Source organism: Protopterus annectens, chromosome 1.part0 (assembly GCF_019279795.1).
Source record: "Protopterus annectens isolate FY-2018-M chromosome 1.part0, PAN1.0, whole genome shotgun sequence".
Taxonomy (NCBI): Eukaryota; Metazoa; Chordata; order Ceratodontiformes; family Protopteridae; genus Protopterus; species Protopterus annectens.
This window is the reverse complement of record NC_056725.1, coordinates 464,628,819-464,650,170: the sequence shown is the minus strand read 5'-3', so window position 1 is coordinate 464,650,170 and position 21,352 is coordinate 464,628,819. Positions and strand designations below refer to the sequence as shown.

Here is a 21,352-nt window from a genome sequence, read left to right as displayed (position 1 = left end):
TCAGTTTTTCATGCTGGAGCCAGTTACTGAGATTCAGTTTTCACATAGGGGAGAATAACTCTTCTCGGGCCTTTCTTGAAATGTGTAAAGCCTTTTTTAAGGGTACTTTCTTCTCTGACCACCTATTAAAGATCCTGTCTACTCCTTGGGATCTTAACTGGTTTATTGCAAGACCCAACTCAGCCTCCATTTGAACCAACAGCCAAAGATGATCCAAAGTTCCAGTCATGGAAAACCATCTTTTTAGTGGCTATTACATCAGACAAGTATCCGAACTCTAGGCATCATCTTGTCAACCTACTTTTATCATTTCCCATAAAGACAGGACTTCTTTGCACACCAATCCCTCCTTTCTACCTAAGGTGACATCAGAGGCATTACTCAGTAAGCCATTCAACCAGTAGTCTTCCCTAATTTCTCTAATAAAGGAGAAAATATGCTTCATTTATTTGATGCCTTTAGACAGCTGCGATTTGCCTCCACAGAGCAAAACCTTTCAGGAAATTTGGCCAATTATTTGTCTCCTTTTCCAAAGCAAAATTAGGCAAGGCTTTGTCAAATGTTGCATTGGCGAGATGGTTAACTAATTGCATCTCTTATGTTTAACAAACCAGAGGCTTGGATTTACCAAAAACTCCAAAAGCACATTCAACAAGATCACTCTCCACTGCTGCCTTTTTGTCTAAAACATCAGTTGACTATATTTGTGCTGCTGTTACATGGTCTAATGTTTGTACATTTATTACTCACTACATATTGAATGTTTTTTTTCCAGGAGTAGAGCGGCTGTTTCTGCCATATTCTGGAACATCCTTCCATAAGGACCACTCTGTGTCCTATTGGTTGAAGAAGGGACACAAAAGAACATCAAATACAAAAACTATGTACTCGCTGTATATATATATATATATATATATGTGTGTATAAAATACACAAACGCACACATTGTAGGTAAACTGGATCTGAAGTATGGTTGGGATTGGCATAGGATTTATGAGTAAGGGGAGAAGCCCGAGCTAAGGATCCTAAGACTGGAAAATGGTTGAGGTCAGATCCGAAACCTTTTGGTTGAGGAAGGGGCAGATAGAGACAACACAGATGAAGTAAATATTGTGAGAAGTAGCAGCTAGGGAATTGTTATGGCTAGGCTTGTATAGGCCCTAGGGCCAATAGCCTTGTACCAACCTATGAATCGTTATGTTGAGTACTTAACTTTTTATTTGTTTATTTATTTTTGCCTTCGTCGATTGCTTTGGTGACCTTCACAAAGAAATCCACCAGGTTGAGTAGGCATGACCTGCACTTGAAACCAAACTGGGTTGTGTCCAGTGTCTTAAGTTTCCTATGTCATCATTTATTATGTCCATGATTATTCTTTCCATAGCCTTACATATGAGCCTAATTAGGCTGATGGGTCGATGGTTTCCTGGATTCATGGATGGCCTGACTTTGTGCAGAGGGATAACAGTTGCAGTCCTCCACTCACTCAGCATGAAATCTGTTTGGAGGCTGTGATTGAATAGTACTTCTTGTTGGCACAATAGGTCATCTTTCATGTTACTAAGGAGACCTCTGGGGTATTATAAGGTCCCATTGATGCAGTCTTTCTTTGGAGAAAACATTGAGAACCTGTTCCCTAGAGATTGCCGGGGGGAGTTGTGTTAGTTTCTCTTTCTTGAGAGGTGTCAGGAGCAGGAGGGGAGTTTATCAGTCAGTAGATTTGCTATATCCTCTGCCTCAGTATAGGCATCTCCATTTACAGTTAGTTTGGCACATTGTTGTGCATTACCTTTGACTTTTTGGACATAGCTAAAGAATGACTTGTGGTTGTCTTTAGCCTGAGAGGCTACTTTTACATCAAGTTTGGCTTTGGTATACTTAATTATTCCCCTGAGTTTATTTACTTTGATGAGGAAGCTCTTACCTTGCTGGTCATTGTTTTTTGTTTTTGGCTATGATTTTCTTCCTTTTATTATGCAACCTATTGATGATGGAATTCCACCAGGGTGGATTGTTTTTACTTATTTCAGATAGGTACTGCTGCCTCTTGCAGCTGTGTACATGATTGTACAGGATTTTTGTGAACAACTCTGCCTAAACAGTGTTGATGTTCATCGTGCATACAGCTGCAGTCATAACAGATGGGTTATCCTGCCGTCAGGCGGGTCCTCGGTTGGCCGAATTCCAAAGTCTAGGTCCGGCGTCGGTTGTCGTCACTTCTTCCCTGATGTCAGTGCGTCAGGGGTATAAAAGAGGCAGCCGACGCCATTTTCTTCGGTCTTTCTTGCCGCGCGGTGCCTGAAGCAGAAGCAGTTCGCAAGTGCTGGTCGGCCAGCTCCTGAGATTTACGAAAGTATTTCAGCCTAAGTCTTCTTGAAAGCTAAGTACCCCGTTTGGGGAAACTTTTCTCGCCTCAGACCGATGTCAGACAAAGTTAATAATTGTATTTCATGTGGGAAGCAAATACCGCATAAGGATTTCCACTCTTTCTGTATACCTTGCTTAGGCCCAGACCACGACGTCTCGGCCTGCCGTTTTTGTGCTAGATTCAATAAGCACACTATTTATTGTCGGGCGGAATTCGCCCTTCACTTTTTTGGCAAAAAATTTAATTATATTATGTCGTCGGATACTCCGACTCCAGTTTTGAGCAAAAAAACGCAAAGATAAGGACCGACATACGAGGTCCGCACCTCCTACTGAAACCACGCTAAGGCCGACTACCGGTTCTCCGGTACTCATCGAGGCGCCTACGCAGCCCCTGAGTACCGATGACAATGCATTACCGGTGTCTTCAGTACCCGAGGTCGCAGGCTCCTCTGCCCCCATTCCTACTACAGATCCCGACACCACTCCTGGCGGGGAAACTCAGAATTTAGACAGGCCTGCCATTTCTCAAGGGGTCTTCAGGCCTTCCTCCTTATCTATTAAAGCCTTCACTAAATCTAAAGCAGCCATGAAAACCAAAAAACAGGTTCCTCAGACCCCCTCTCAAGGCACCATGCCTAAAAAACAGATGCTTAAAATCGTTGAGGATTTGATTACTCATATCAGGGGTTCTCATCCCCCCTCTGACAAAAGGCCCAGATTAGAGGAAGACTACCCTTCCTCAGATCAAGCTTCTATTACCTCAGAACTATCTGAGAACCAGGATTATGCCTATTCTCCATTCGAAGACTCTGATGCAGAGGAGTCTATTCCCTCGGTCTCCCCCCCTGAGGACTTCTCTTTTGGGGAAACCCTGCATACATTGAGGGAACACTTTCACTGGGAAGGCCAAGATTACTCAGATTCCAAGAAAAGGTTCAGGGAATTTCTGCTGCTCCCCCAGCATAGGCCTCTGGCTATCCCTCCTGTTTTAGATATATTGGATGATGTGTACACAGAAGCCAGCCTTAATCCTGATTCTTTGCCTCCACCTCCTGTTAAACCAGACAGGTATTACCGGGTTCCTGATTCTCACCAGTACCTATATAAAAGCCATACTGCTGACCCAGAAACAATTTCACAGGGTCCCAAGGGAATTAAGGCCTCTACTGCTAAAAATCCATTACCTTCAGCGAGAGATTCCAGAGCTTTAGAAAGGTGGGGGGAAAAAGGTGTACACCTCGGCAACTTTAACCATGAGGGCATTAAACTGTCAGTTCCATACGTTAAAGTATCAACAGTTTTTGATATCTCAGCTGAAAAGCAAGATGACACAACCAGAACAACCAGATTTAAAAGAGTTGCAGGATTTGTTGCATGGTGCAGAGCAAGTGGGTAAACATACCTTGCAGTGTGGTTTTGATGCTTTAGAGGCCTCATGTAGAGCTGCTGTTACGGGGTCTGTTATACGTAGGCATGCTTGGCTCAAAGAGCAAACCTTACCAGATCATGTCAAAGCTAAATTATTAGATGTACCCCTTCAAAAAGATGTATTGTTTGGTGTTAAAGCTGAGGAGGTGCTAAAGAAAATGGAGGAAAAAGCTAAATCAATGCAAACAGTGAAAGATTTCCTGCAGGTACAGCCTCCACTTTTCAGCAGAAACTGGCCTTCAAAAAATTGGTCCTTTCCAGCCACAGATAGACTCTCAAAGGGGCAGATACAGGTGCCCAAGGGGCAGAGGGCAACCTCAAGGATCCTTCAGAACCAGACAGTGGCAAGCACCAACCCCAAGAGGTGGAGAAGATAGATCACAGTCTTTTAGAAAACAGACACAATGACTTCCCCCTACACCTGCCAAGCAAAGCTTTAATGGCAGCACCTTTGGGCGGAAAATTGGCATTATTCTCAAAAAATTGGCATATTGTTACAAAAGACAAATGGATTTTGGACATTATAGACAGAGGCTACAGGTTCCACTTTCACACCCTTCCAGAAATGAGAGGCATGCCAAACCTGCCACAAAATCAAAGGGCAGAGGCACAAAAACAAGTTTCAGCTCTCATAGACATGAAAGCAATTCAAGAGGTACCTGCAAAAGAACAAGGTCAAGGGTTTTATTCCAGACTATTCCTGGTACGGAGGAAAGACAAAGATTGGAGACCTAAACACATATCTACAGGTGCCAAAATTCAAGATGCTCACATTACAGCAGCTTCTTTCCATGCTGGGCAAGGAGTCTTGGCTGGTAAGATTGGACCTCAAGGAGGCATACCTGCATGTCCCTATCAGACAAGATTGCAGAAGATACCTCAGATTTCTTGCAGGTTCAACCCATTACCAATTCTCTGCATTGCCCTTTGGCTTATCTACTGCGCCCAGAGTGTTTACGAAATGCCCGGCATCAGTAATCGCCTTCTGCAGACTACAAGGGATACAAATCTACCCATATCTGGACGACTGCCTGATCCAAGCGGACAGCAAGGACATACTACTGCAGCAGCTGGTGTTTGTAATAAAACTGGTGAACTTCCTGGGATACACAGTCAACAAAAAGAAGTCAAAACTAATACCCTCTCAACAAATAATTTTCCTGGGTGCCAGCTTGGATACAACCACCCAGATGGCCTACCTCACGCCAGACAAGCAAGGGCAACTGTCTCAATACTTCAGAAAAATGGCAACTTACACCAGGCTAACTGCAAGGAAAATCCTGCAGGCTCTGGGATTCATGGCATCTTGCATCCTACTAATCCCATGTGCAAAGCTGCATATGAGGAAACTTTAATGGTACCTGAAAAACTTATGGTCTCAACACAGCCACAGCTTGGAAACAATTATCCCACTCATTCCATGCCTTCAAAAGGAATTTTTGTGGTGAACTCAAGCATGCCAAAGAAACACAGGTCTTCCTTTCTGTGTACCTCAAGCAACTCAAATCATCACAACAGACGCCTCAGACTATGCCTGGGGAGCACACATGACAGATCAGTGCATTCAGGGAAAATGGACCCGAAAAGAGAAGCACCTCCACATCAACCAAAAGGAAATGCTAGCCATGCAAAAGGCTATTATGACCTTCAAAGACCTACTGCATCCAGGCCAGCTATTGATAAGGACAGACAACACCACAATAATGTGGTACATAAACAGGAGGGAACTCATTCATACCCCCTGTGCAGACAACACCACAATAATGTGGTACATAAACAGGAGGGAACTCATTCATACCCCCTGTGCAGACAAGCCATGACCCTATGGAACACAGCACTGGAATTGCAAATTCAACTGCAGGCACAATTCCTGCCAGGGAAGGAAAACACACTGGCAGACAACCTAAGCAGAAATATGACAGATCCACACGAATGGAGGTTGCATCCTCAACTTTTCACAAAGATAACTCCGGCATCGGGACAGCCAGACATAGATCTCTTTGCTACCCACAGAAATTGCCAGTTGAAAGAATTTTGTTCAAGGACCTATCATCCACAGGCCTGGAAAGTGGACGCACTATCCTTCAATTGGGCAACATTGGCAGTCTATGCCTTCCCGCCTCTTCCTCTGCTGCCCAAAGTTCTATTAAAGGCCAGAGCAGAGAGGCTGAAAATGATTCTCATCGCTCCAGACTGGCCAAGACAACACTGGTATCCGCTCCTGAGACATTCCCCACCATGGATCCTACCACTAGTTCCTCTTCTGTTGTCCCAGCACAACTACAAAACCCTTCACAGCCATCTCAAAACTCTAAATCTAGCTGCATGGAGAATTCCTTGATTTCCCAACAGTTTCTCCTCTCCAAGGAGGTGCAGGATGTCATCTTGGAGGCCAGAAGACCTTCTACTAGAAAGGCTTACTCTGCCAAATGGAAACGATTTTGTGCCTGGAATCTAGAAAAGGGACAGAATCCTTGGGTAATAAATATACCTCAAATTTTACAGTACCTAGCTGAGATGTTAAACAATGGACTTTCCTTCTCCTCCATCAAGATCCATGCTTCTGCCATTTCTGCACAATACAACACAGATCCTCCATTATTCTCCCACCCTCTCTTAAGGCAGATCCTCAGAGGGGCAAAGAATTTAAAACCCCCAAGGAAACCACCAGTCCCTGCTTGGGACCTCAACTACGTACTGGAAAAGCTGACCCTTCCTCCCTTCGAGCCAGCTTCTTCAACAGAGTTACAGTACTTGTCATGGAAAACAGCCTTTCTTCTGGCTATCACCTCAGCACGCAGGGTTTCGGAGCTACAGGCCCTCATGGCTGTGCAACCATTCATCATTTTCCATCAGGACAGAGTTTCCTTACGAACCAATCCTACCTTTATGCCAAAGGTAGGTATCCAGTGTAGCTTTGAATCAGACTATCCACCTTCCTACCTTTTATCCTAATCCACAAAACAAAGGGGAAAGACTACTACATTCCTTGGACATTCACAGACAACTGCATTACTACTTGGACAGAACAAAGCCATTCAGGAAATTTGAGCAACTCTTTGTGTCCTATGCTGTAGGTGCTCAGGGAAAGGCTATTTCCAAACAGACAATTTCAGAATGGATAAGCCCACTGCATACGCTTTTGTTACTCATTTCATGGAAAAACTGTGCCTGCATGCATCAGATCCCACTCCACCAGAGCTGCAGCTACCTCTGCAGCCTTCCTCAGGGTGGTCCCTACCAAGGACATTTTGGAAGCAGCCACCTGGAGTTCTGTGCACACTTTCTCCAAGCACTATCACCTCCCACTATACTCAAAATCTAGAGCGGGCTTTGCCACAGCAGTCCTGCAGGGCATCCTAGCCCCTCCTAGTTCCACTTAGTGCCTACCACCCTTACTTAGCTTTGGGATTCTACCCATCTGTTATGACTGCAGCTGTATGCACGATGAACATAGTACAGTTTTGTACCTACCATAAATGTAGATGTTCGAGTACTCGTACAGCTGCAGTGCAGGTTTCCCTCCCTCCAACCCCTCTTAGGACAGGCCTTATGACAAACACTTTTCATATAACCTTTTTGGGGTATTCTTTTATGGTGTATTTGCTTGCAACTACTGTTTTTGATTTATCAACATTGCATCTTTGCATAACATTATGTTTGCCTTCCTTCTGGGGGCACCTGACATCTGGGGCAAGAAAACCTGAAGAAAATGGCGTCGGCTGCCTCTTTTATACCCCTGATGCACTGACATCAGGGAAGAAGCGATGACAACCGACGCCGGACCTAGACTTTGGAATTCGGCCGACCGAGGACCCGCCTGACGGCAGGATAACCCATCTGTTATGACTGCAGCTGTATGAGCACTCGAACATCTACATTTATGGTAGGTACAAAACTGTACTTTCCCTGGATATAGGGGGCTTGAAATCTTGCCAGGGCTTAATTTAAAAGTTCTTGGAATAATTCCTAAAAGTACCAGGGTTACCTGTTGTGCCAAGTTTTATTTTTATGCTAGGGGATGTATATTTTTAGTAAAATGCTACCTCTCTTCCCCACAGATGTATTATTTTTTGATTTTATCTCCCTGACGTTGAGCCTTTATGTTGCATTTTCTGTTTTGTCTTTGATTATTAAGTGAGGAGATGAGAAAATTTCCATTCTGGACAACTTGCCTATGTAACATGAAGCTGTCATTAAAGTAACTTGTTAGAACAGTTAGTCAATGTACCCACCCTCTTCGTAAGTACTTATTTTTGACTTGTTTGTTTCAACATGCTCTCCTTGTGCTGTTTTACCTTTTTAAATAAAAACTGATGTGCAATCTTTAATGAACTTTGTGCAGCCACTGAGTCACTTGGCCAGGCATGTAATCATGTCTTTTAGGTGTTTCAGAAGGACAGATTTCTCTGATAGAGAATATGAAAGAGGAGAATAAAAAAGACCGAACAGTGGGGAACATAATCTGTTGTTCATAACGTTTGACAGATGTCCTTCATGGATGCATCTGCAGTCATAACAACTGGGTTGTCCTGTTGTCAGGCAGCCCTTCGGTCGGCCGGATTCCAAAGTCTGGGTCCGGCTTCGGCTGATGTCGCACTTCACCCGACGTCATCTCTGCTGGTCTTCGGGTATAAAGGCATCAGCCGACGCCATTTTCCTCAGTCTTTCTTGCCGAGTGGTGCCCGAAGCAGAAGCTGTTCGCAAGTGCCGGTCGGTCAGATCCAGAGATTACTACTACCGAATACTACTTCGAAGACTTCTAAAAGCTAAGTACCCCGTTGGGGACTCTTTCTTGCCTCAGCCGATGTCAGAAAAAGTCAATAACTGTTTAACTTGTGGGAAACAAATACCTCATAAAGATTTCCACTCTTACTGTTTGCCTTGCTTAGGCCCAGACCACGACGTAGCAGCCTGTTCGGCCTGCGCTTCCTTCAACCGACGAACGCTAAGGCGTCGGTCGGAGTTTGCTGAACAGTTTTTCGGCTCAGACTTTGCGTATATTATGCCGTCGGATCCTCCGACTACCCAAATTATTAAAAAACGCAAGGAAAAAGACCGACACTCGCGGTCTGCGGTTTCGGCCGAAACCACGGTGAAGCAAGCCGCGAGTGTCTCTGTTTCGGCCGAAACCGAGAAAACTGATCAATCTCCAGCCGAATCCATGGCTACTACTGAGGCTCCTGCTACCTTACCTGAATCGGCCTCAGAAATTTTGCCTACAACCGTGGTTTCTACTGATTTATCAGACACCATCCCTTTGGATGTCTCTACCCCAGCATGTGGTGCTGCTAGACCCCCTGCAGCCATGTCTATCAAGGCCTTTGCCAGGGCCAAAGCAGCCAAATCTGCTAAGGCAGTGCCTGTTAAACCTCCCTCACACAGGCCCACTTCTAGTTCACAAATGCTTACTCTGGCAGAAGATTTAATATCCTTAATTAGGGGATCCCAATCTCACCCAGACAGGGCCTCTCAGCCCCTGAAAAGAGACCTAGGACAGAGCCCCGAGCCAGTGTCCTCTGAGGCTTCTGGATGACTCCGACATTTCAGAACAGCCAGAGGACCCTTTTTCTACATATGAAGACTCCGATGCTGAAGAATCCATTCCAGCTGCCTCTCCACCAGAGGAATTTTCCTTTGGGGAAACCTTGCATGCCATGAGAGAACAATTCCAATGGCAGGGACAAGATTTCTCAGACTCAAGAAAAAGGCTTAGGACCTTCCTACACTTACCACAACATAGGCCCTTAGCTATACCTCCTGTTTTACCTGTTGTGGATGACGCATTTAATGATGTCTGCACTGCTCCTGATTCTTTACCTCCTGCCCCTGCCAAACCTGATAGATATTACAGGGTACCTGACACTCATCACCACCTATACAAGGCCCCACTGGCAGACCCCGAAACTATTTCCCAGGAGCCTAAGGCAGTAGCCTCGACCACAGCAAAAAACCCTATTCCTTCAGAAAGGGAATCCAGGTCCTTAGACAGATGGGGGGAAAAAAGTTTACACCTCTGCTACTCTCTCAGCTACAGCTTTAAACTGTCAATTTCACATGATCCAATACCAAGAGTTTATGCTTGATCAGTTAACTAAGAAAGTATCCTCTGATGAATCTTTAGACAAGAAATATGTATTAGAAATGGTAAATAACATACAACAGGTTAGTAACCATTCCTTAAAATGTGGCTATGATGCACTGGAGGCTTCATTTAGATCAGCCATGACTGGCACAGTGATAAGAAGACATGCATGGCTGAAAGAACAGGTCTTACCGGATCATGTTAAAGCAAAGCTATTAGATGCTCCCATGGATAAGGCCAGTTTATTTGGTACACCTGCCCAGCAGGTAATGAAGAAAATGGAAGAAAAGGCAAAATCTGTACAGACAGTTAAAGATTTCTTACAGGTTCAGCCCCAAGGTTTAGCAGGAACTGGCCTGCCAAAAATTGGTCCTTTCCTGACTCCACAAGATCCCAAAGGGGCAGAAACAGACGATCCAGAGGCAGAAATCAATCCAGAGGAGGTGCCTACAGAGGACGACAGTGGCAAGGTAATAACAGAGGCACAGACACAACCACTGCCACTGCAACAGGACAATCACAGTGACTTGACTCTAACTCCGCCTACCAGGGAGCAAATAGCAGCACCATTAGGCGGAAAGTTAGCCTTATTTTCAAAAATTGGCACTATATCACAAAAGACAAGTGGATTTTGCAAACCATAGACCAAGGCTACCGGTTCCACTTCCACACCTTGCCAGTAAAAAGAGGAATGCCAAACCTGCCTCCAAATCAAAAGATAGAAGCTCTACAGCAGATAACAAAATTATCCAAGATGAGAGCTGTGGAAAGAGTACCAATAACAGAACAGGGCAAAGGATTCTACTCCAGACTCTTCCTAGTACCAAGAAAAGAGAAAAGTTGGAGACCTATTCTCGACCTGTCCATCTTAAACACATATATCATTGTCCCAAAATTCAAAATGCTGACCCTGCAGCAACTTCTTCCCATGCTGGGCAAGGAGTGTTGGCTGGTAACTCTAGATCTCAAGGAGGCATACCTGCACGTCCCCATTCGACCCAATTGCAGAAGATACCTCAGATTTCTTGCAGGATCAGAGCATTATCAATTCTCAGCATTGCCCTTTGGCTTATCTACTGCCCAGAGTATTCACAAAATGCCTGGCATCAGTAATCGCTCACTGCAGACTACAGGAATCCAAATTTATCCATACCTGGACGACTGCCTGCTACAAGCGGACAACAAAAGCAAGCTGACAACAGATTTACAAAGGGTCATTTACTTGCTACAAGCCTTGGGATACACAGTCAACTTACAAAAGTCAAGGCTGATACCATCCCAGACAAGAACATTCTTGGGCGCGGAATTGGACACAGTAAAACAAATGGCATTCCTAACTACAGAAAAACAAAAAGAACTCCCTCTTTACTTCTTGGCATTAACAAGACAGAACAAACTAACAGCAAGAAAAGCTCTGCAGGCCTTGGGCTTCATGGCATCATGCATAATCTTTGTACCACATGCCAGACTGCATATGAGAAAACTACAGTGGTACCTAAAGAATTTATGGTCTCAACACAGGCACAGCCTAGAAGCAGAAATACCATTAATCCCATGCCTAAAACAGGAATTCCTCTGGTGGGCCCAAGCATGCCAGTCAAACCCAGGCCTACCCTTCCACAAGTTTCGAACAAGCCAAACCATCACAACAGACGCCTCAGACCTAGGATGGGGGGGCGCACATGTTGGACAAATGCGCATAAGGATTGTGGACTCAGGACCAGCTGCACTTGCACATAAACCAAAAGAAATGCTGGCAGTAAAACTGGCAATCCAAAAATTCAGACCATTCCTCAAAGAAGGCCATTTGATGATAAGGACAGACAACACCACAGTCATGTGGTACATCAACAAACAGGGAGGCACTCATTCATACCCCCTATGCAGAATGACTTTGGACCTTTGGAATCTGGCTCTCAGCTACAACATCCAGTTACAGGCAATATTTGTACCGGGAAAAGAGAACACCCTAGCAGACATGTTAAGCAGAACCACCTCGGATGCTCACGAATGGATGCTACACCCAGACATCTTCAATACCATCACAAAGAAATGGGGAATGCCACAAATAGATCTATTCGCTTCCCCTCTCAATCACCAGCTCAAAAAATTCTGCACAAGGACATTCCACCCACTTGCATGGAAGATGGATTCTCTTTCCTTCAGCTGGACAGGTCTGACAGCATATGCATTTCCACCTCTTCCCTTGATACACAAGGTATTACTGAAAATCAAAGAGGAACGTCCAAGGATAATCCTGATAGCTCCGAACTGGCCAAGACAACACTGGTACCCACTGCTGAGGAGTATGTCTCGGGAGAAAATGTGGTCAATATCCCTGATGCCTTTGATGTTAACTCAGAACAACTACAGCATCATGCATCCAAACCTAAAAACTTTGCAGCTGACTGCCTGGAACATCACATAGCAGCAACTAAGCCAGATCTTTCCCAAAGGGTTAAAGACATTATCCTTGAAGCCCGCAGACCTTCAACAAGAAGGAACTATGCAGGAAAATGGAAAAGGTTTGTCATTTGGAGTACTGAAAGAGGAAAAGATGTGTCGAATATAGATATTGCAAACATTCTGGAGTATTTGGCAGAGCTTTTACATACAGGCCTGTCCTATTCCTCCATCAAGATACATGCATCAGCTATTTCAGCAGAATACAGTTTTGATCCACCTGTCTCTTCACATCCTCTACTCGGGCAGTTCCTCAGAGGGATCAAGAATGTAAAACCTCCAAGGAAACCACCATTACCAGCATGGGACTTGAACTTTGTGCTAGAAAAGTTGACACTCCCTCCGTTCGAACCAGCAGCAACAGCAGATCTACAGCACCTATCATGGAAAACTGCTTTCCTACTGGCAATTACCTCAGCAAGGAGGGTTTTGGAACTACAGGCCTTAATGGCAGTACAACCCTTCCTAATCTTCCATAAAGATAGGGTGTCCATGAGAACTAATCCTACATTTATGCCTAAGGTGGTATCCAGAGTGTCTTTAAACCAGGCAATCCACCTACCTACCTTCTTTCCCAATCCACAAAACAGAGGGGAAAGAATGCTGCATAACTTGGACGTACATAGACAGCTACGCTACTACCTGGACAGAACCAAAAGTAACAGAAAAACTGACCAGCTTTTGGTAGCCTATGCAACAGGGAGGGAAGGAAAAGCAATTTCCAAACAGACAATCTCCAAATGGATAGGAAATTGCATAAGTTTTCGTTACTCCTTCCATGGAAAACCAATTCCACAGAACATAAGGCCTCATTCTACAAGGGCTACAGCCACTACCACAGCTTTCTTACGAGGAGTGGCAACCAAGGACATTATTGAGGCGGCTACTTGGACCTCCGTGCATACATTTGCCAAGCATTACAATTTACCTCTATATTCTAGATCCCGAGCAGGGTTTGCCACTGCTGTATTGCAAGGGATCCTAACCACACCATAATTTTATCATCCTCCTCCCTAGTTGGCTATGGTATTCTACCCAGTTAGTTATGACTGCAGATGCATCCATGAAGGACATAGTACAGTTTTGTACCTACCATAAATGTAGATGTCCGAACTGGATAGCATCTGCAGTCAGGATTACCCTCCCTCCTTCCCTCTGTGGTACTCCTAGGGTATTTATCCTCCTAATAGCTAGCTGGGAGGGGAGTCTCTTATGGTGTATTTGTTTGTATATATGTACATACATGCTTATTTTTTGTGTTTGCCTTCTATCTTTTGGAAACATTGGCATTTATCCAAAATTTAGCCTTCCAAGAGGGCAACTGGCATCTGGGGCAAGAAACACTGAGGAAAATGGCGTCGGCTGATGCCTTTATACCCGAAGACCAGCAGAGATGACGTCGGGTGAAGTGCGACATCAGCCGAAGCCGGACCCAGACTTTGGAATCCGGCCGACCGAAGGGCTGCCTGACGACAGGACAACCCAGTTGTTATGACTGCAGATGCTATCCAGTTCGGACATCTACATTTATGGTAGGTACAAAACTGTACTATGTCTGCTTTGGAGCATTTTGCATTCCTTATTGAAAAAGGGCTAAGAAAAGCAAAATATGCTAAACTATGCCTTACAGCAGCAGTCAATATTAGCATGAATCTGGAAACTCCACAATCTAAGTGCAGTTAGCTGAGACCAACAGCAAAAGATGATGTAAAGTTCCTGTCATGGAAAACTATCTTTTTGGTGACTATTATCAGACAAGTATCCGAACTCTAGACATTATCTTGTCAACCTCCTTATATCATTTCCCACAAAGACGGGGCTTACGTAACTCAAAGGTTGGACCAAGTGTGAATGGCATTTGCAGTTAACTCTTCATTTTTGTGCATCTATTAATTTATATATGTATGTATGCATTTCTGTTTTGATAATTTGAGTTTATCTGACTGAGCGTGATCCATGTGCTACAGAGGCTGTGTGTTAATCGTTCAGAAATGTTCCATAGTAGGTTTATCAGTAATTTGTAATTAAGCAGAAATGACAGTGTACAGCTGTTTATCGCAAAGGAGCAAATCATTTTAATCCATTAGAAAAGTTCATGTGGTGGGAAACGTAAAGCATGGAAGAGGCTTTGACATTAACCAAGATATGGCTGGAAATAAAAGGACTAAAGCAGACAGTAAAGGCAAACGTGCTCAGGTTCAAAGAGTAGTTAATGGAGATGCAACAATGAATGTCTGAACACTCATATATTCTGCAAATGCTAAGTGAAACTGTTAAGGTACGAGCTGATGTTACAGAGGCAACACTAGACTTAACAGAAATGAAACTGATTTAGAAGATTGAGGACACAGGAAAAATATCAAAATAGTGGAAGCACCAGAGACATTTGATAAGTAGCACTGTAAAGGAGCTGTTCAGTGTATGTTAGCAAAATGAACAGATGTTCCCCGGGAGGACATTTAACTGGAATGGGCGCACACAACTGCTTGTAGAGCCAAATTTGAAGGAACCAGTTGAGCAAGACCAATTATTTAGAGGCTTCAAACGCAGGAACAGAAGAGGTGTTGGGGAAGGGATGGCTTATGGGGAAAATTTGACAATTGAAGGCACCTTTATTTGAAACTAGAAGATGCAGGAATGAGTATGCCCTGGTAATAACTACTACTTCTCCTTTTGGCTGCTCCTGTTAGGGGTCACCATAGCAGATCATCTGTTTCCATTTCTTTCTGTCCTCTGCATCTTGCTCTGTCACACCAACCACCTGCATGTTCTCTCTCACCACTTCCATGAACCTTATCTTAGGCCTTTCCTCTTTTCCTGTTACCTGACAGCTTTATCCTTAGCATCTTTTTCCCAACATCCCTCCTCAGCACATGTTCAAACCAATGTAATCTTGTCTCTCTGGCTTTGTCTCTAAACCTTCCAACCTGGGCTTGACCCTCTAATATACTTATTCCTAATCCTGTCCACCCTCATCACACCCAGTGCAATTCTTAACTTCTTTAACTCTGCCACGTCCAGCTCTGACTCCTGCCTTTTTGTCAGTGCTACTTTCTCCAACCCATATAACCTAGCTGGTCTCACTACCCTCTTGTAGACCTTCTCTTTCACTCTTGCTGGTATTCGTCTGTCACAAATCACTCCTGACACTCTTCTCCACCCACTCCATCCTGCTTGTACTCTCTTCTTCACCTCTCTTCCACACTCACCATTACTCTGAACTGTTGATCCCCAAGTATTTAAACTCATCCACCTTCACCACCTCTACTCCCTGCATCCTCACCATTCCTCTATCCTCCCTCTCATTCACACACGCACATTGTCTTAGTCCTGCTGACCTTCATTCCTCTTCTCTCTGGAGCATGTCTCCACCTCTCCAGGGTCTCCTCCACCTGTTCCCTACTCTCACTACAGATCACAATGTCATCTGCAAACATCGTAGTCCACGGGGAGTCCTGTCTGATCTAGTCTGTCTACCTGTCCATCACCATTGCAAATAAGAAATGCCCTGGTAATAACGATGTGCGTAATAAAAATGCTTAGATGGAGAACTGTCTACCAGCCAGTGATGATGATCTGCAGGGCAACACTACAACATTCTCAAGTCTGAAAAAAGTACTGGATTATATAAAGCAGACAGTGAACCTAAAAGTTGGGTCTGTGCCAAATGGGAGAAATTACCTGAACACAGATGACTCAGAACAGGAACCTGCATTTGCGAAACCCACAAGAGACTACTTTTGGCTTTTTAAAAGAGATCATCGAAGAAGAAAGGTGGATATTATAAGGGAAGTAAGGAAGAATGAGAAGGAGCGCAAAGAATCTTTGCGAGAGTAACAAAGTTGAAGATGGACAGAGGTGCTGAAAAGAATTGTTGGCAGAGTGTAAATAAATGGGCAGTGCTTGACATACCATTCATCATGATCAATGAAATAGATCTGCTAAAGTCAAAAAATGAAAAGCTGAGAGTAAAGCAAAAGAGACCTGTAACTTACAACCCAGACTGAAGTGCCTGCTGATGATTGGACTGTTGGATAAAGATAAGTTGTTGGACCCTTCCTTCTATCTTTTTTCTTGTTATACTTAGTGAGTGTTCCCTTTTTTCTTCACTGTATATCTGGTAACTAGAATGAGGGTGTCAGACTTGAAGAGCTGCATTTCCTGTGAATGAGCACAGCAAGAGTATAGCACATGATTTCTAACACTCAGTGTGCACTTTGTAAAAGGAGGAGGGGTTATAGAAAAATTTAGATAATTCATAAAGGGACCAAGAAAGTAAAGAACAGAGTGAGCAGATCAAAAGCCTTTTATAAAGAGCTATGTGGTCCAGAATGGAATGACAGGAAAGCTCCAGGGATAGCTTCTGTCTCTTCTTACCAAGAGAAATATCTGTAAGGATTCTGAATGCATAGGAAACTGCAGTAACATCCTGTTTCAGATGCTCACTGATTTATCTTTTCCTTTTCTGTTAATTGCATTCTGTTCTTTGAGAGTGGCAATAGACAGTAAGAGTTTTAGTAGAATAGAATAGAGTTGGATGGAAGCAATGAGCGAGACACACTACATGAATATATTGCATGAAAATTTGTGCACATTCATCACAGGGACGGAAGAGAAAAGAGTTATTACACAAAAATGAAACAGAGGAGTAGGGAGAAGTTAGACGGGAGGTTAGAAAGAATGGGGGGGGGTTGTTTGAACAAAAAAAATATGCAAAGGTATATTTTTGAAATAAAGCAAGAAGAATAAGAAGAAACGGACAGAAGAAGCTAGGAAATATTGAAACCATGGGAGTAAATATAAAAGGGAGATTACAACGGAATGGTGGGAAGAGAGAAAATGCAGTTAAAGTAGGAGGAAAGCAACAAAATAAGGTAAAATAATGGGAAGAGAATAGGAGGGGTAAAAAAAAGTACATGTTAATGAGAGAAGTTATAGAGCAATCCAGGTGAAAGATTAAATGATCAAATAGATGAAATATTAGATTGGAAAGGGTAAAATGATATCCTAGAGATTAGGAAAGGTAAGATAGGAGACAAAGGAGAGGAGCGCCACATGGAGAGCCCATAAATCGATAACACACTGTTATGTAATGGCGGGGATATTAGTAGAAGGCATCCAGTCAGAGGTGAGATAGCTCTGAGGAAGGAAATGTTTTTCGTAAGTAATGTACATGGTTAAATGGGGTGGTGGAGTTGGGGGGATCTTTGGAACTGGGCACTCAGTGCATGACTTCTTAGGGAAAAGAAAGGTAGAAAACAAGGTGACAAAACTAAAAGTGAGAAGATATTAAAAAAAAAAGAAGAAAAGATGATGGAGGATGAGTATCAAATCACGGAACATAAATGGTCTCAACAGAAAGGTGATGGGAGAGGGAATACGGAGATACATCAGAGGTACCGAAGCCAACGTCCAAGTCTTGTAGGAAGCCCATCTTATGAAGCAGCAGCAACATACAACATTGAAAAGAGCAGGATATAATCTCATAATGAGTTCTTCGTGGTGAAATATGAAACAGTGGGGAGTGGCAGTGTTAGAAAAGAATTTCCCATTTAGATACTAAGTAAACTGGAAGCCTGAAGAGAGAGCTTTGCATGGTTTAAAGGTTTTTGGCAGGGAGAGAAATGTGCATTAGTAGCTGTATATGTACCCCCCCCCCCCCATGCCAGCATGCAAGAAACTGAGAAGAATACTGGGAGAGAAAGAGTACAGTTCCAAGAAGGAATAGTGATAGGGGATTGGAACATAATAGTCCATAGTAGCCAAGCAAACAATGGGAGAAGAAGCAACGAAGGAAGGTACTTAAGGAAGTATTTAAAAGCAATAGGATGGATAGGCATAAGGGAATGGAGTGGAAAAAGAGGAATTCACATATTACTTTTGTAGAGATAAGAAATAGTCCAGAACAGATAGGTTTTACATAATAACAGACCATGAACATTTGGTCTGAGGGGTAGAAGTAACAACTGTAACACTAATGGACCATGCATTGATTATAGGGGTAACATTCAGTGGGAAGACATGATAATTTAGTGAAGCATTGGAGATTTAGGATGAGAGATGGATACAAGTGGAGTTGAGAGGGCAGTAGTGGAAGAGGTAGATAAAGGGAAGGAATGGGATTTAAAAAAAAAAACAAAAAAAACAAAAGGGTTAGTGAAGGAAAACATGTAACTTTATCCAGGATAAATATAGAATGTTCAGTTATACGAGAAGCTTCATTATCTAAAGAAAGAAAGAGTATAAAGGTAGGACAGATAGGGAGAAGAAGGTGAAGGGCAAAACTGTTGGACCTGTCAAGAACAGCCAAGCACATGGGGACATGTATTTTGGAATTTACCGGGTTGGATGCATTCAGTAGAGAATTGCAAATCCCAACAATAATAATTTGACCTGAAGCTGGGGACCTGGCAAAGAAATGAATGTTGTGTAGCCCCATCTCGCGTACATTCTTACCCTCCGACTCGGCCTGTTTTACTAGCTCAAAAGTCTCTGATTGGCTGGGCTAAGAGGGTATCCCATAGTACACTGCTTCGCATCCCCAGATCTCATTTGCCACTTGTAGAGCTCGGACGTGGTCTTGCTTGGCTGTGGCTAAGTACCTCCTTTTGACTTATTTCTCTTGAGAAATTGGTTGCTTTACACTCGAAAGCTATTTTAATAGCTAATTTTTGCTGCTGTCGCTGTGTTTGTGTGTTTCTGGTATTTTTGTGGTATCCCTAACTGTTTCCACGGGCTAGGCCCGTTTTAGTTAGAGGAACTAGTCCTCCCTTGGTTGAGTTGTTCGTGTTTTTCTTATTGTATTGTTTTAGAACCGTTTAAGTTACAGGTTCTCTCTTTGTGTCCTTGTTGCCAGTTGTTTGTTTAGAGCTTCGCTCTTTCTCTGTGGTACTGTTTCCTAGTCTCCATTGTGGGCTTCCTGCCTGTTTGGAAGTTGTTAACTGTAGTGAACGCTGTGTGCTTGCCGCCCGTTTTGGAAGTTTGTTAACCCTTTCTAGATATTTCTAAAGATCAGAAAGAACATAAGCCTTCTGGCTTTAAAAAGTGTTCAAAGTGCGGATATAAAATGTCCATCACAGATGGACACTCTGTGTCTACTGTCTTGGAGCCATCCATTTACAGGAGTCGTGTAGCTTTAGCCACGCCTTCAGTCCTAGGGTGCTCCAAGAGAGGAAAAACAAATTGATTCTAAAGGGACTGCTTTAAACCATCTTTTGAGGAGGCTGTAGATTCAGCCTCCAGCTCTCAGTCTAAATCTAAGACCTCCAAGTCCAAGAAAAGATCTCCGGCTCCATCTGCATCTTCGGAGCCTCCGGAGATGATTACTATATTGGATACTGCTTCCTCGGCTCCACTGTCTTCGGGGCCACAGGAGGTATCTGTGTTAAGTGATTCAGCGTCTGCTCCGATCATTCTCTAACCCATTCGGAGCCGGTCGCCTAGTGTGAGGCATGGTTCACCAGATAAGAGATCTCAGTCTCCATCCATCTCCTCCAGGCTTTCTGATTTGGAAATGGATAGGGTGGTGCAGAGGCTCCTGCAGTCGCCGGTGTTGGCTAAATTGTTTTTGGCTCCGACCCAGTCGACTCAGGAGCCAATTCCTATGGTTGTTAAAATGATTCCTCCTCCGAGCACATCCTTGTTGTCGGAGCCGGCATGTTCCGCTCCGAGTGATGTTATTGCGCTGGCTCCGATACCCCCCTTGGGTTTATCGGTGCCGACCTCTGCTCCGACCATGTCTGTTCCGTCCACAGGGTTCGAGACCCAGGTCCCCTCGGTCGGGCCCGAAGGGGATACTTCGGGACATCATTCGGTTCTGAGTCTCCCACTCAGTGGATCAGCTCGGGGGACCCCGGTCCCAGTCGTGTTCTTGGAGGCCGGTCAGTCCTCGGACTCAGGGGGACCCACCTTTGAGGCCATGTGGAGCGCGCTGGCCAGGCCATCAGCTACGTCACTCGGGTCGGTCATTCCATCCCCTACCACTCCAGCGAGAGCTTCTGACACTCACCTATCCTTGGACAGTAGAGTGCCAGGCCCTAAGAATACCCCCACGAGCAGTCCCCTACTTTCTGAAGGTCCCTCAGAGCCTGTGCCTGAGGAACCTCCCAGAAGAAATTGTGCAAGAGGAAGCACATGGACTCCCAGGATGAGTCTCTCGCTTCCGATACTGACCTCGAGGAATCGGAAAGATCCCCCAAATCTTCCGCTGATGATGTTTCCTTCTCCAATATCCTGGAGATACTGAAACAAAGAGGAGTCTGGCCTTCCAAAACCCCTTCCGAGGAGGAGTCAGTATTCCTTAAGGCTTTTGGCGCTCAACCTTCCGCCTCCTGGGTGTCTCCACCCTTCGATGAACTTCTTGACCTTATTTGTTGAAGGGTGCGGGAAAACCCTGATTCTGTGGAGCCCGTACCTAGGCGCCCCAACAAATTTCTCTCCGCCCCTCAGGGAAAAGAATTTCTGTCAAAGGGAGTCCCGGTAGATGCCATGGTGGTGGCGGTAGCCACCCAGAAGGAAGTTGCAGTGTCTTTCTCATCGGTCCATCCTCCTAACAAGGAGTCTAGGACTATGGACTGGTAAGGGAAGCGTACCTTGTCTTCAGCCACCTTCACCTTAAGGTCACTGAATTACTTCTCATTTCACTCGGCTCCAGAGAGATCTCCTTAAAGAGTTGGGAGATACTGTTGCGGGTAACATACCTGAAGCGGTGGCTCAGACAGTTAACGCACAGGTTTCTACCCTCAACTCCATCGCAAACTCGTCCATGCGACTCATTTCGTATGCGGCCGAGGGAGCAAGTAGGGCGGCCAGCTCAGGGGTAGCCCTTAGAAGGCAAGCCTGGCTGCGCCTGTGTCACTTTGCGGAGGCCTTCAAGTCTTCCTTCATTGATGCCCCTTTTGATGGTTCATCCTTGTTTGGGACCAAAGTGAAAGACACCCTCACCAGGTGCGAGCAAGAGGGGAAGACCCTGTCTGCCATAGGAGTCCGTTTTTCCCTTCCGTCTAG

General features: G+C 44.4%; 1 protein-coding gene across 2 annotated transcripts in view; it reads left to right on the top strand.

Annotated features, from left to right (window-relative positions):
- Nucleotides 1-21,352, top strand: part of KDM5C (lysine demethylase 5C) — a gene marked incomplete at its 5' end in the record, with an annotated part of 2,556,543 nt that overhangs the window by 2,254,863 nt on the left and 280,328 nt on the right. The window contains 1 exon segment of one of the 2 annotated variants that reach the window (XM_044060510.1): nt 10,396-10,405. Within the exon segment in view, the coding sequence (XP_043916445.1) occupies nt 10,396-10,405 (10 nt within the window). 2 annotated transcript variants of the gene reach the window in all.